At 45.7% G+C, this 13,692-nt stretch overlaps 8 protein-coding genes across 8 annotated transcripts; 4 read left to right on the top strand and 4 right to left on the bottom strand.

Annotated features, from left to right (window-relative positions):
• Positions 1-172: 172 nt before the first annotated feature.
• Positions 173-2,344, bottom strand: KUCA_T00005104001 (uncharacterized protein; the record flags this gene model as incomplete). Its single annotated transcript, XM_022606256.1, has 1 exon — positions 173-2,344. The coding sequence occupies one exon, from the start codon at positions 2,342-2,344 to the stop codon at positions 173-175; it is 2,172 nt and encodes a 723-aa protein (XP_022461106.1).
• Positions 2,345-2,727: 383 nt separating this feature from the next.
• On the bottom strand, positions 2,728-5,709 carry KUCA_T00005103001 (uncharacterized protein; the record flags this gene model as incomplete). The annotated part of the gene is made up of 1 exon (XM_022606255.1): positions 2,728-5,709. The coding sequence occupies one exon, from the start codon at positions 5,707-5,709 to the stop codon at positions 2,728-2,730; it is 2,982 nt and encodes a 993-aa protein (XP_022461105.1).
• A 77-nt stretch (positions 5,710-5,786) lies between these two features.
• Positions 5,787-5,987, bottom strand: KUCA_T00005102001 (uncharacterized protein; the record flags this gene model as incomplete). The annotated part of the gene is made up of 2 exons (XM_022606254.1): positions 5,787-5,897; positions 5,958-5,987. 2 exons carry the CDS (start codon positions 5,985-5,987, stop codon positions 5,787-5,789), a joined length of 141 nt encoding a protein of 46 aa, XP_022461104.1.
• Positions 5,988-6,623: 636 nt separating this feature from the next.
• On the top strand, positions 6,624-7,089 carry KUCA_T00005101001 (uncharacterized protein; the record flags this gene model as incomplete). Its single annotated transcript, XM_022606253.1, has 2 exons — positions 6,624-6,714; positions 6,782-7,089. 2 exons carry the CDS (start codon positions 6,624-6,626, stop codon positions 7,087-7,089), a joined length of 399 nt encoding a protein of 132 aa, XP_022461103.1.
• Positions 7,090-7,469: 380 nt separating this feature from the next.
• KUCA_T00005100001 (uncharacterized protein) lies at positions 7,470-9,056 on the top strand (the record flags this gene model as incomplete). Its single annotated transcript, XM_022606251.1, has 1 exon — positions 7,470-9,056. The coding sequence occupies one exon, from the start codon at positions 7,470-7,472 to the stop codon at positions 9,054-9,056; it is 1,587 nt and encodes a 528-aa protein (XP_022461102.1).
• A 277-nt stretch (positions 9,057-9,333) lies between these two features.
• KUCA_T00005099001 (uncharacterized protein) lies at positions 9,334-10,665 on the bottom strand (the record flags this gene model as incomplete). The annotated part of the gene is made up of 1 exon (XM_022606250.1): positions 9,334-10,665. One exon carries the CDS (start codon positions 10,663-10,665, stop codon positions 9,334-9,336), a length of 1,332 nt encoding a protein of 443 aa, XP_022461101.1.
• Positions 10,666-11,174: 509 nt separating this feature from the next.
• KUCA_T00005098001 (uncharacterized protein) lies at positions 11,175-12,062 on the top strand (the record flags this gene model as incomplete). The annotated part of the gene is made up of 1 exon (XM_022606249.1): positions 11,175-12,062. The coding sequence occupies one exon, from the start codon at positions 11,175-11,177 to the stop codon at positions 12,060-12,062; it is 888 nt and encodes a 295-aa protein (XP_022461100.1).
• A 694-nt stretch (positions 12,063-12,756) lies between these two features.
• Positions 12,757-13,497, top strand: KUCA_T00005097001 (uncharacterized protein; the record flags this gene model as incomplete). The annotated part of the gene is made up of 1 exon (XM_022606248.1): positions 12,757-13,497. One exon carries the CDS (start codon positions 12,757-12,759, stop codon positions 13,495-13,497), a length of 741 nt encoding a protein of 246 aa, XP_022461099.1.
• Between the last annotated feature and the right edge of the window lie 195 nt (positions 13,498-13,692).

Here is a 13,692-nt window from a genome sequence, read left to right as displayed (position 1 = left end):
ATATTCTCTTTTCAACCCGCTTACAGCCTTTATTTCTACGCGTTTCTGCATAACTCCATGATCTAATTGACTTCATTCTTCTTTGCTTTGTCCAAACTTTGTAGTTGTATATAGGAATAAATAAACATTACTCTTTCCAAGGTTTTTGACCATTACCCTCACATTTTCATCTCTAAGCCATGCCTATTTGAGCATGAGCGTTTGGATCCTTGATCTTGTCCACCTTGGCTCCAAAACTAACAATACATTTGGCCATGGTTGGCGACGATCTGGAGATGGCATCTGTGAAGTAAAAGTTTTCGATTGGGTTCTTGAGGGCACCTCCACTCAAAGGACCAGCCTTAGCAAACGAATTGGCAAAGGCAACCTTTGCAATTTCGCTGGAGACTGGTTCTATAACGTCGTGACGAAGCAGATGTGGGGCGATTTCGGCAAGTCTTGATCTCACCTGGAAGCTGTTTTCGTATGGCAAAGTGGCATCCAAGTACTCAGAAAGAGCCCTGATCACCATCCAGTCTTCTCTGGCAACACCTGGAGCATTAGTGGCAGCTCTTGTCACCTGGACTCTTCCTTCGGTGTTCACGTATGTGGCAGCCTTTTCGGTGAAAGCAGATCCTGGCAGGATCACGTCAGCATACGTAGCTCCAACATCACCGTGGTGACCCTGATATACGACGAACGAATCGGCTGGAATATCTTCTGGCTTGATCTCATCGGCTCCCAACAGGAAGACGAATTTTGGCTTGGTGGCTGCAACGGCCTCGGATTGGGTGTAGAATCCAATGTCAAAAGCACCGGTACGGGAAGCATCACGCTGCAAAACGTTGAAACCGTTCCATTCTGGTGTCAGGAAGTTCTCCTTTGCGGTAGCGAACTTGGACACAATCTCGTAGATAGCCTTACTGTCCTTGTGCTCCTGGACACCAGAACCCACGATGATCAGTGGTCTCTTAGCAGCAGCCAACTTCTTACCAACCTCACCATTGAGGGCTCTCTTCAAGGAGTTGGCATCCTCACCAACGTGGTTCAAATTGACAGTGGAGTCGAATTTTTCACCGACATGGTGAACCTCAAGCTCGGAGGACAACCACCTGCCTCTGATTCTGGCATTCAAAACAGCAGCCTCGTGTCTTGGGTTGGAACCAACCAAGAGTATCTGGTCCGCTTCGCTGATACCTTCAATGGTAGAGTTGAAGATGTAGTTGGATCTGAAGTCCACAGAAGGAGCAGCTGGCACATCGGTGGTGACGTTCTCGGAGCCCAGTCTGTTGACCAAGTCCTTGAGCGCAACCATAGCCTCGACATCAGTCAAAGCACCAGCAATAGCCTTGACCTCGTTGCCGGTTGGGGCAAGCTTTTTGTAAGCAGTAGCGACCGTTGTGAGAGCCTCATCCCAGGTGGCATCCACGAACGAGTCTCCGCTCTTGATCAGAGGCTTGGTGAGACGTTGGTTTTTCAAACCATCGCATGCAAATCTGGTCTTGTCAGAGATCCATTCTTCGTTGACTTCGTCGTTGAGCAGAGGCAAAACTCTCATGACCTCAGGGCCTCTGGCATCAACTCTGATGGCAGATCCCAAACCGTCCATCACATCGATGGTCTCGGTTCTCTTGTTGAGTTCCCAGGGTCTGGCTCTAAAAGCGTATGGTTTCGAAGTGAGCGCTCCAACGGGACACAAGTCTATAATGTTACCTGACAGCTCGGAGTTGATGTTTCTCTCAACATAGGTACCGATTTGCATGTCGTTACCACGTCCAGCAGTACCAAACTCTGGTGCTCCAGCAATATCGTTCAAGAATCTCACACATCTGGTACAGTGGATACATCTGTTCATGGAAGTCTTGACCAATGGACCGATGGCCTTGTTTTCAACGGCTCTCTTTCCAGTAATCTCCTGGAATCTACCACGGTCAGAGCCGTATCTCTGCGATTGCTCTTGCAAATCACACTCTCCACCCTGGTCACAAACTGGACAGTCAAGAGGGTGGTTCTCTAAAAGCATCTCAGTGACACCCTCTCTAGCCTTGGTGATTTTGTCCGTGTTGGTCAACACAGACATCCCGTTTTGGACAGGCATGGCACAAGACGCAGCCAGTTTTGGCGATTTTTCAATCTCAACCAGACACATACGACAGTTACCAGCAATCGCCAGCTTATCGTGATAACAGTATCTTGGGATGACCACTCCAGCCTTGTCGGCGGCTTGAATGATGGAGGAACCAGCTTCGATCTCGACTGGAATACCATCGACCTTCAAAGTCACATTAGCCAATCTTGGGGGGTTCGTGGCGAAACTGCGACTACTCCTGAATGAGCGCCTCAGCGCAGATCTCATTGCCAACATTTTAATTGTGGGGGAAAAGTGGACAAAAGGAGACTGTTAGGAAGGTTTGTGATTGAAAGTCCAGCTGGGTTTGGTTTTCTACACGAGCTGACTTTTAAAAATCATCGCAACGTGATTGGAAGGTTTGTTTTGGTGGGGAACGACCACAATCCGGGGGATTTGTGTGGTACACGAAGCCAACCAGGTCTGGCTAAACTGAAAGCAACAGGAGGGATTATTATTTTTTGCGTTGAATTGGGTGTTTTTTTTTGGAATACCGTCTATGGGGGCTATAAAGAAAACAGTGTTACCGTGTACAACTGGTTTGCAGCTGTGGCGTTGAGTACGCACGCAGTGTTGGCCAGACTAGGCACAAACCATTGAAAAATCATCCATGGCGTACATTATACCTTGATTCTCTTAGAGACGGGAGTGCTGGTGTTGCTGCGAACAATCAGACGCTTCCTAGAGGGCTTCTGCTTGGAATCCTCGTTCTCTTTCTCATCAAAAGTCGACTCAACGTCTAGAGACTCATCGTCAACCTCCATTGACTGCTGACGACTAGGCTCGTTGCTGTTGGCATTTGTAGCCAATAACGAGCTTCCATTCTTTCTTCTTTTGAAAGCATCTGGACCTTCAATCTCTCTGGTAATGGCAAGAAGCAGGGTGGTACACCTCCTACCCAGCTCCTGGGGTGTTCTCGATAGAAAGAACCAATCAAACCTGAAAAGTCCACTATCCACAATCTCTTCCTTCACGAGTTCATAAAGATTATGTCTTGAAAGTCCGTATTTGTTCACAGTCACCAGCAAAAATCTATCTTCTAGATCAGAGTAGACCCTCTTGGAATTGTTGGGAGGATATTGGATAGTGAGCTCTTGGAGTGGGGCTTCATACTGTTTGATCTTGACTGCCAAAAGCTGCTCCTGGTGTTGGAGCTTGTTCAACTTCTGTTCGCCTTGTTCAATCTGCGAAATGTATCTGTCATAACCTTCGATTTCCTTGAATCTTTCCTTGAAGGTCTCTGCGTATCTTTTCACGTCCGCGACACTCTTGCCCTTCATCTCTGAGGCTATGGCTCCGATGTTACCACGTCCATACCTGGCACACACATGCACAAAGTTGGTGAAGTCTCTCTTGGACCAATCACCAAAACCTTGCAAGAGTAGCTTCTCCTTCAATTCACCGTCCTCTTCAGTAAACTCTTCGGCACTGTCTATCTTCTTCTGCTCTCTCTTGCGCCTTTCGGCTTTGGAATTCTTGGATTCCTTCGTCTTTGGTAGCTTTTCCGCTTCGTCCTCAGATACGAGAAATTCATCATCATCAGAATCGCTTTCTGGAGATGGCACTTTGTATCCAATCTTTTTCTTATACCAAAGTTGCTCCTTCTCCAGAAGTTTGGCCAATTCTGGAGGATAGAACTGGAAGTCCAGAGTTAAAACCTGTTTAGGTGCTCTTGGATTCCTTTGGCCTCTTGCTCCTGGTGTTCCCTTGAAAGATTGCATCACGTCCTTGTAATAACCGTCAACAGAGTATTGATGTTCTTTGCGCTCTCTTTTGGTCGGGTTCATCCATGGCAACAACGGACCATGCTGCTTCTTTGCAAAGTTTTCTCCATTCCATTCATATGCAGAGTCAGATGTAAAGTTCTGGAGATCGTCAAGACCGAGCTTGGAGTATTTGGCATTCAAAGTGGCTGTCTTCTCCTCACCCTTGGACAAAATCTTATCAATATCGTCCTCTTGCATTGTAGAGCCGTTTGACTCAAATACTTTCTGGGCACCATGCTGGATCATTCCCAGCAGATCGTCCTTGTTATTGCCGATAGTGGCTCCGCTCTTGGCGTTGTTAGACCGGCCTTGCTGAATAACCAGTTGGTCCAGTCTCAGCTTTTGAGCAGCACGCTCTAAGACTTTCTCTTCGATGGCATTTTCCGTCACAAATCTGAAAACTTTGACCTGCTTTTTCTGGCCGATTCTATGGGCTCTGTCCATTGCTTGCAAATCGGCTTGAGGGTTCCAGTCAGAATCGTACAAAACCACGCAATCCGCAGATGTCAAGTTGATACCTAAACCACCTGCTCTCGTGGTCAGCAAGAAGATAAACTTTTTCGAATCCGGATCGTTGTAATCGTCAATGGCCTGGATTCTATCCTCGTGAGATGTCGAACCATCAATCCGGGAATACTCATACTCTCTGAAGAAACAGTAATCTTCTAATATATCCAGCAACCGACTCATCTGGGAAAATATCAAAACTCTTGAGCCTTGCTCTTTCAAACGTTTCAACAGCTTGTCCAAAACAACCATCTTACCAGAGTTGAACACCAGATGTTCGTCTGTAGTATATGGAGGGCCTGGTTCGGCTCCTTCGAATAGATATGGATGATTGCAACATTTTCTCAATTGCATTACAATGTTCAAAAGTCTGGTTTTGCCTTCCCTCTTTCCCACGATACCGTTGACAGCATCAATGTCTTTCTCAAGAAGGTTCTTGTACCATTTCACCTGCATATCACTCATTCCAACGTAAACGTTGACCTCCTTCTTGGGCAAAAGGGACTTCTCGACATCTGCTTTGACTCTTCTCAGTAAAAATGGAGCCAAAACTTTGTGCAGCTGCTGAACTACTTGATCCTGGTCCTGATCTTGGGTCTCAAACCATTGGTCAAAAGCTTCAGAATCACCGAAGACATCAGGCAAAATGAAGTTCAACAGAGCCCACAACTCATGGAGATTGTTCTGGAGTGGGGTTCCAGTAATGAGAAGTCTGTTACGCGAATAAAAGAGACGGATGATCTGCGAAAGGGAGCTCTCTTCGTTCTTGATTCTGTGTGCTTCATCGATCACCACGTATTCCCATCTAATCTTTCCGAGCTTGGACTTTTCTCTTAATACCATCTCGAAGGAGGTGATACAGACGTCAAAATCTGCTTGCAAAAGCCTGTTTGCGATCAACTCTGCTCTCTCCTCCTTGGTGCCTTGAAGCACCAAAACGTTCACATCAGGAGTCCATTTGGCAAATTCTCTTCTCCAGTTGTCAAGAGTAGATTTCGGCACAAGCACCAAGAACGGACCGTCTATCTGCTTGTTGTATCTCAAATGCCCTAAGAAAGAGATGGTCTGCAAAGTCTTACCAAGACCCATTTCATCAGCAAGTATCCCTGAAAGCCTGTTCTCATAAAGCGAAATCAGCCAATTGAGACCTTGCACCTGGTATTCTCTCAGAGTTCCGTGGATGTAAGAAGGAGACTCGGTGATTACGGTGGTCTCCTCCTCGAACTCCTCATCATGCATTAACTCCTCGTCCTCTTCTCTTTCGGTCTTACGACGACGACCTGTTTGCTTCTTTGATTTTTTGGCTGAGGCTGCGTTGCTCTTCTTCATATCGATCGACCTGATCAGTTTCAACAGGCTCTTGTCCTTTGAGGCGTTAAGATCGATGAAGTGACGGAAGAGATCCGTCAGTCCAAGCAAATATTTGAATCTTTTAGTGGAATCGTCCACGTCCTTGAGTCTCTCTGTTTTTGCATCTTTTTCAAGTAAAAACCTCCGTTTTCTGTCCTGGAGTGACTCTTTGGGCTGAACCGTCTGAAGAGAGTAGTTGTTAGTATGCACCCGATAAGAACAAGCACCAAAAGCATGTAATAGAAAACACTTACCATATTGACGTGTTTGATGTGATTCTATTGGTGGAATGATCCTGATAATATGATGATACACCCGGATTTTTCACCGCGTTGATTGTAAGAATGTCCTTGCAACAAGGGGGAAAAACTTGTACAACTCGCGTTGATCCAAACTTTGAATAACGAGATGGTGGATTTTAAACTGCACTGAAATATTCACAGTTGCTTTGAAAACGCGAAATCCAGATCCGGGTTATGGATGTGGAATGGATGGGGAATAGACCGTTGGTCTTGTTTGTGTTTTGGATATGGTCCTGGCAGTTTCCAACGTTTAGAAGGAAATGAGTTAAATGGAAACCAACGGGGTTTTTGGAAAATCGTGTCCCACAATATGAATGACAAGATCCGGTGCGACATAGGTCGGGAGAGACCGGAAAGAAGCCGAGATGCGCCCTCGAGAATGGGGAACCCGAAAGAGTGATGCGGATTTAGACTGGAATGCGCGCCATTGCTTCGCTTTCCAAATCCCCGGAATAATGCCTTCTTGGCCCTCGATGCGTCATCCCGAACCGGTCCTGCCGCCTCGAGACGCATGTTTCCTCAACGCTACGGAAAGCCTTTATAGCAGGTGTGATCGGAGAGGATCAACCGAGGACGCTTTGCGGAAAAGAAATGCGCCAGCTCTCTGATGAATCAAAGGCATTCTACATAGCCGTTTACGAAGAAGTCCAGAAGATTCCTGCGGGTAAAGTAACGTCCTATGGTGAGTCCCACGAGGCTGAAATTCCGCCCTCTTAAGAGCCAATGCTAACGAATATCGGATAACACAGGCCACATCGCAAAACTCATATATCGGCCCCAAAATTCCAGACAAGTGGGCCAATGTCTGAAATATTTGCCTCGCGAAGCGATCGAAGGCAACGAATTATCACAAGAGTTCAATGTGTCGAACGTGCCTTGGTGGAGAGTGATATCCTCCAGCGGAATTATATCTCCTAGAGACCGCACCGATGGCGTCAGACTACAGAAACAAAAACTGGAAGAGGAAGCAATAGTTGTTACCGATCAAAACCGAGTTTCTCTTAGCGAATACGGCTGGTTCCCCGCTACAGACTTTGACGAAAGTGACGATGATTAGCCGGGTGTCTATATATAGTCGCGTTTTATTAAATCCGTGCTAACAGCCCGAAAAGAAGGCTGCGCATATTTTCGGCCGTTGAGTCGGACACTAAGGTTCGGGTAGTTTCATGGTATTGTAGAGGGCAAAAAAACGGTGCAAATATAATAATCTACATCACAACTGCAACAACGCTGCTAGAGCCTTAGATTTAGGCCAGAACTGACCTTGTGCCCTCGCAACTGGAGGGCTTTTGACTCACTCTTAATAAGGCTATTGCCGGATACCTACCGCAACATCCGTGGTCTGGAGTAAAGACTTACCATTTACTAATACGCCTGGATTGAACAAGACACTTGACCGAAACATTTTAATTTTTATTTTGTTGATTTCCATTGGACATGGAGCAAAAACAAAATAGCACGCCGGCGGATTCGCAGGACTTGTATAGCTATTTGGACATGAGTACACCTGGTTCGACGTCACAGGAAACATCTACACCTCCTGCTGTGGGAGCAGCCAGTCAATATGACAAGGAATTATTGAGTGTCCTCGAAGACCCGTTCAACGGTTCCAATGTTAGCCAATTTTATGGGTTTAGTGGACCAAATGGAGCTTTTGCAGGTCCTGACCCCGAATCTCCATCTCAGTTATCGACGTCTGTTCAGGTGTCTCTCCGCGAATTCAACCAGGACAATGGAGCTCAACAAATGTCGAATTTCGACAACCCTGGCTTCTTATCTGTGAATTTATCAACTGAATTCTCTGGGGGATATGATGAATTGAGCCGTGATACGGCCACCGGATTCGTACCTTCGGCCTCATATTTGGATCCGAATTTGTACGAGGGTGATCAGTTCAAGATCACGAGGAATATTTCCAACACTAATCTATCAGAGGCTTCATCCACGAGTCCGTATCTTGCTCCTAGTAGGGGCTCTTCATATGATGTGAATGAGATACTGTCTCCTATGATGGCTCCTTTTGCAGACGACGAGGACAGTGCATATGTATCTAGCACTCTGGGAACTTTGAGACTAGAAAACGAATTCAGCTTGTCGGGAAACTCACCCTCAAACATACAGATTGAAACGCCTCCTCCAACAATTACCATCAATGGTGATGATACCGTGGGCTTGGAGAGCAAACGTCCGGCTTCTCTGTTCTCCTCTGCCCACAACACTCCTTCGGCATCTCCGAAACTAGCTGCCCAGCCTCTTCCTTTGCAGCAGCAAGTTGATAATGCTGAGACCTCATATCTATCACCAGAGGATACCCATACCCAAATGAGGCTGGGTCGCCAGAGACTGAAGGTGGAGTCGTCTGGGTCCAGGTCGAATTCCCGATCCAATTCAAGATCCACCTCTAGATCGCGCTCAAGATCGAGGGACTCCGAAAGATCGGATTCCTATTACACCTCAGGAGACGATGATTTTGAAGAAGAGTCTGGAGACGATACAGATGCGGACCACAATAAGAGAATGGCCGAGCTGGCATCTCCAAACTCCAAGAACAAGAGAGCCCAGAAGAATCCCAGCGTCTTTCCTTGTGATCAGTGCGATAAGAGGTTTACAAGGCCGTACAACCTGAAGTCTCACAAGAGAACTCACACCAACGAGAGGCCGTACATCTGTAAGATCTGTGGCAAGCCCTTTGCGAGACAACACGATCGCAAGCGTCATGAAGATTTGCACAGTGGTGAAAAACGGTATCAGTGTCGTGGAGAGTTGGAAAACGGTTCGATATGGGGATGCGGTCGCAAGTTTGCGCGGACAGATGCTCTCAGGCGACATTTCCAAACTGAAAGTGGAAAACAGTGTATTGCACCTGTAATCCAGGAGGTCGAGAAGGGCAGCGCTACAAGCATTTATCGTCCACAAAATTCCACCAACGGCGTGACTGCAGACTCAAGTCAGTTTGATATGAGCCTTACAGATTCGGCCCTGTTGGATAAACTCATCAGCAACCAAGAGTTGAACTTCAAATGAGGGCTTCCAACTATTAACGCTGAATTTTAAGTGAAACTGACCAGAAGCTGAAATCAGAATGAGCTTCCATTCATCAGATTGTGTTGAATATTCACCTGTTTTATTGTTGATCAGTTCGTTTTAAGAGAGAGCTTATTGCAGTCTAGTGACTTTTGTCTCGCGGCTTGACGCTCCCCTGTTTATCTATTTTGCCGCGCCTCTGATTCTGTGATATCTGTTTTATTTTACCTTGGTTCTATATAATTTTCGCGCGTGTGTGCATTATATATCTGTATCATTATTCATTTTCTTTTCGTGAAACCCGAACATCCGCACAGATGTGCCAGACGTCAGGAGCAAACGTCTTGATTTTTTCCAGATGTTTGCCTTCAAATGACAACGAAGTGTTCATGAGCTGTAGTTCTTTAGGTGTAGATTCGTAAAAGTCGGTGAGGTTGGAGATTCCTACATTCTCATGAATGTGCAAGTCAGTGTGGTCATTCTCGTCAAAATCGTTGAATTTTGAAACAACAGAAACGGCCAAATTCCAACTAGGAGATGAGCTTGGCAGGAGGCCTAGATTGACGTGTGAAATGGGCATCTTTTTGTTTCTCAACAAGGTCTGTAGTCGTTCGGGAGCATGCTCATTGCTTTCCTGAAATATGTACAGCTTGATGCCTTCATCTAGCTGTGTAAGAACGTCATCATGCTTGATGAGTTTATGTTTGAATTTGTTCTTTATTGCACCTTGTATCAATCCTCTCACACTCCATGGATTTATCTCCCAGCAAAAAAGTGTTTTTGCACCTTTTTTCAGGTAGCACAGAGTGAAGTAGCCAATACCAGCATACAGATCAAGAACCACCTTATCCTTTATGTCTGTGAAAGTCTCGAGGATTCTCGATTTTTCTCGTATGTTTCCTCGGGAAAACATCGTAAACCTTGGTGCCCATGTCTGAAAGATACCATTCTGTGTACAGTGACACCAGAATTCCTGCTCAAAGTCTGACTCCGAAGGATTATCATAAGCAGAGTTCGTGATCACTGGTCCAAAGTCTCCCAGCACCGGAACGAGATTGAACGGCCTTCTCATTACGTCGTGCTCCACTATGGGATTGTTCACAGCAACATGAGTGTGAGCTTTGAATTTTCTTTCCAGAAGGTATTCAAAAAATCGTCCATGGTGATCCTGCAGCAGTTGCTTCCAGCATTCTGTCTCGAAGGTGCCAGGTGGACATAGCAGCAGCGGTGGGTATGAGGACCATCTTTTCGGTATGGTTTCCAGGCATTTTTGAAACAGATCAGACCTTAATAATGAGGAGAGAGTCTCATTCCCGGTAGTCAAGAAGAAACTTTCTAATATTTCTGCTATGCTAGTGTCCGCCATCTGCAGGTCCTGGGTATTGATTGCCCTCGATTCAATCGTTAATTCCGTTGGGATCCCAGCTGTTTTCAAAACCTCAGTGAGCTCATCCTTATTGCCTAATTCAACCAAAGTAGTTAACTCGAAGTTCCCATCTTCAGTTCTTGATATTTTTCGAGTTCTATCGAGTAAACCTCGGACTTCAAGTATAGTCTTCACTGCCTTCACGTTTCGAGAGCTTTGCAGTACCACGACCAGTCGATCCATGCCAAAACCAAGTACTTAACCTAAACCAGTTCAACGACTCTGCTCAACAAAAGAACTCCGTTTCCCTTCCGTGTTTTATTTAGAGCTATTCGTACAACGTAATTTTTAAATAGTCTGCCAAATTTCACTCGTGTCTATATTCACAGATAACAGATGAAGGTTACCCTGCCAAGCATCTCCCTGTGTTAATTAGCTATTAACCGATACCAGCCCTAACTTGTGTTTGCGCCGGTCATTCATTTCATATTGCAAGTTTGTTGGAGACTAAAACTTCTATCGAGAGTTTATTGGAGTATTGGAGGTCTGGATTGTTTTGAAACTACAACATCAGAATGGAAAACCAAATGTTCCAACGGGTCCCTGAATACGGTATGTTCTGTTTCCTCAATCTGAGACGGCCAAAAAACGACAAGTACACTTGTTGGAATTTTTGGTGTTTTTTGTCTTTACTTTCGTTTTATTAACCTGATTAAGCTCCTGTTAGCGTGGTCGTGAACAACCCTCAGGTTATGGCTCTTTCCAAAAAGGACAAGAGACGTCAACAGATATCTTCAAAGCTCCAGAAGATGGATGAACAGTTTCTGACAAATAAAGACTACTATTACAGAAGAAGTCTTAACCATTCACAGAAAAGGCTTTCTACCCTACACTCCGAAGAAAATGAGGAATTTTTAGGCAAAGTGGTTGATTTCGAGGAGGACAGAGACCATGAGTTGGTTAGACTCAGACTTTGGGAGGAGTACCAGGTGGGCTGTGTGACTCGATCTTTCAAGGAAGACTATGAGAAATCGAAGGAGGACTATGATAAGGTGATCAAGATGATAAAGGAGAAACTATATGAAAGAATTCAGAAGAAGATCAAACAATTAAAGGAAGACAAGGCCTTGATGGATATCGCCAGCAACTCTGTTTCACCTTCCAGATATCACTTCAATGGCACATCGGCATACGACTCCGCAGATGGCCAGAATTCCTCATCCTTTTTTAACGCGGAGCGTAGGACGAGGCGGAAGAGAAACGATGGCATGGTGGGGGCCAATTCCGGAGGCGATGAGAGCAACGACTCTGCTACCGGAGGTGGAGCCACTTCGGCAACGGGAGCCAGAGGTTCTGGTGTAGGTGGTCGCAGTCGCAAAGTGGCATCTCATGGTGCTGGTTCTGGGTCTTCTAGAAACAACTCTTCTGGTGACGAGGCCTTCTACTTCACTGACAACCAATCTTTGAACCAGCTTTTGTATGGAGCCGATTATGATCCGAAGAGGGAGAAACCTACCACCAGGCACTCCACCAAGAGTTTTGCTGGGGTGCCAGGCTTGAAGGTTGAGGAGGTGAACGAGGACTTGGCTGTGTTGAGGAATGCCACGGCCAACATGAGCCAGAACAGGATTGCGAGGTAACCATTTGCATTGCATTCAATAACATTACGAGCGGTTTTCCTCGTTACAGTTCCAGATAATCATCGATAGAGATGCACGCCGCAACAGCCAGGGTTCTGTTTCAACAGACTAGACTGAATGAATAAAAACTTCAATTCACCATTCACAGTACTTGGATACAGTAGCAATAAACACACCGAGGGTTTTGATCAATATGTTCATATAGGTGCATGGATCCGTAACAATATGCTATACGCTATATATCCTCAGATAGCTGTACTCCTGTGAAGACCCGTATTGGCCCACACGTAACTATTTCCACCTGATCGTATCTCTGTAGACCTCTATTATTCCTTTTGAATCCAGGATTATTTGATCAAGGCTGTTTGCACGTATAAAAACACATCCCTTTTTCTCCAAGTATTGTTTCTAAAGCCGCATTCACAAATCCCCAGACTCGAAAAGTCGGGTTACCCGGACATCACCCAAGAAGTATAAATAGCTCGGCATCCCCCCTCTTGAAAAATGGGATGGCAAAACTCAGTGTTCAAATACCGGTACTACACGTCTCTATTTTACGAGGAGTCCTGTAGTAAACATCGCGCCGACCGTTTCTCTCATCAGTCCGAGTTACCAGAGGAGACATTTGCTTGTCTTTTCTGACCTTGATTACGTACATTTGGATAGTTAATCTATATCACATACACACACAAATATGGACTCTTTGAAACTGCCAACCACGGCTGCCCAGGCCAAGGCGTTTACCGCGCAGGGCTCGCTGGCGTTTCCAATGAATCAAAATGAGATGCAGACCTTCAAGCAGGAGTCGGCCACGACAACTTCTGTGGATCCAATCATCAAGTCTCCGGAGGAAGATGTGCAATTGCAGCAAGAAGACACAGAGAGCGCAGCCTCCGGAATCGTGCCAACATTGCAAAATATCGTTGCCACGGTGAATTTGGAGTGCCGTCTGGAGCTGAAGACAATTGCCTTGCATGCTCGTAACGCTGAGTACAATCCCAAGCGTTTTGCCGCTGTGATTATGAGAATCAGAGAGCCAAAGACCACTGCCTTGATTTTCGCGTCGGGTAAAATGGTGGTGACGGGTGCCAAGTCTGAGGACGATTCCAAGCTTGCATCCAGAAAATACGCTAGAATAATACAGAAACTGGGATTCGACGCCAAGTTCACCGACTTCAAGATTCAGAATATCGTGGGGTCATGTGATGTGAAATTTCCAATAAGATTGGAGGGTCTTGCGTTTTCCCACGGAACTTTCAGTTCGTACGAACCAGAGTTGTTCCCTGGCTTAATTTATAGAATGGTGAAACCGAAGATCGTGCTGTTGATCTTCGTTTCCGGAAAGATTGTGTTGACAGGTGCGAAACAGAGAGAGGAGATTTACAAGGCGTTCGAGGCTATTTACCCTGTGTTGAGTGAGTTTAGGAAGTCGTGATGTGCTACTGTCAATGCTAGCTAGAGGCTAGCACAAGAATTCATCCGCCTGCTCATTGCTCTAGAAGTTGTACATTAGTTTGCTTTTTTGCTGTTGGAGGATCTTTTTTGTCTTTTTCCTGGTTTCTCTTCTTATATCATATCTTCATAAACCTTCCAGAGGCTGAACAGTGCAGATTGCGAAATTTGGTAATTC

The sequence above is a fragment of the Kuraishia capsulata genome, genomic scaffold (assembly GCF_000576695.1).
Source record: "Kuraishia capsulata CBS 1993 genomic scaffold, Kuraishia_capsulata_scaffold_6, whole genome shotgun sequence".
NCBI lineage: Eukaryota > Fungi > Ascomycota > Pichiomycetes > Pichiales > Pichiaceae > Kuraishia > Kuraishia capsulata.
Note: the sequence above shows the minus strand (reverse complement) of the source record. Positions and strands in the feature narration are given on the sequence as shown.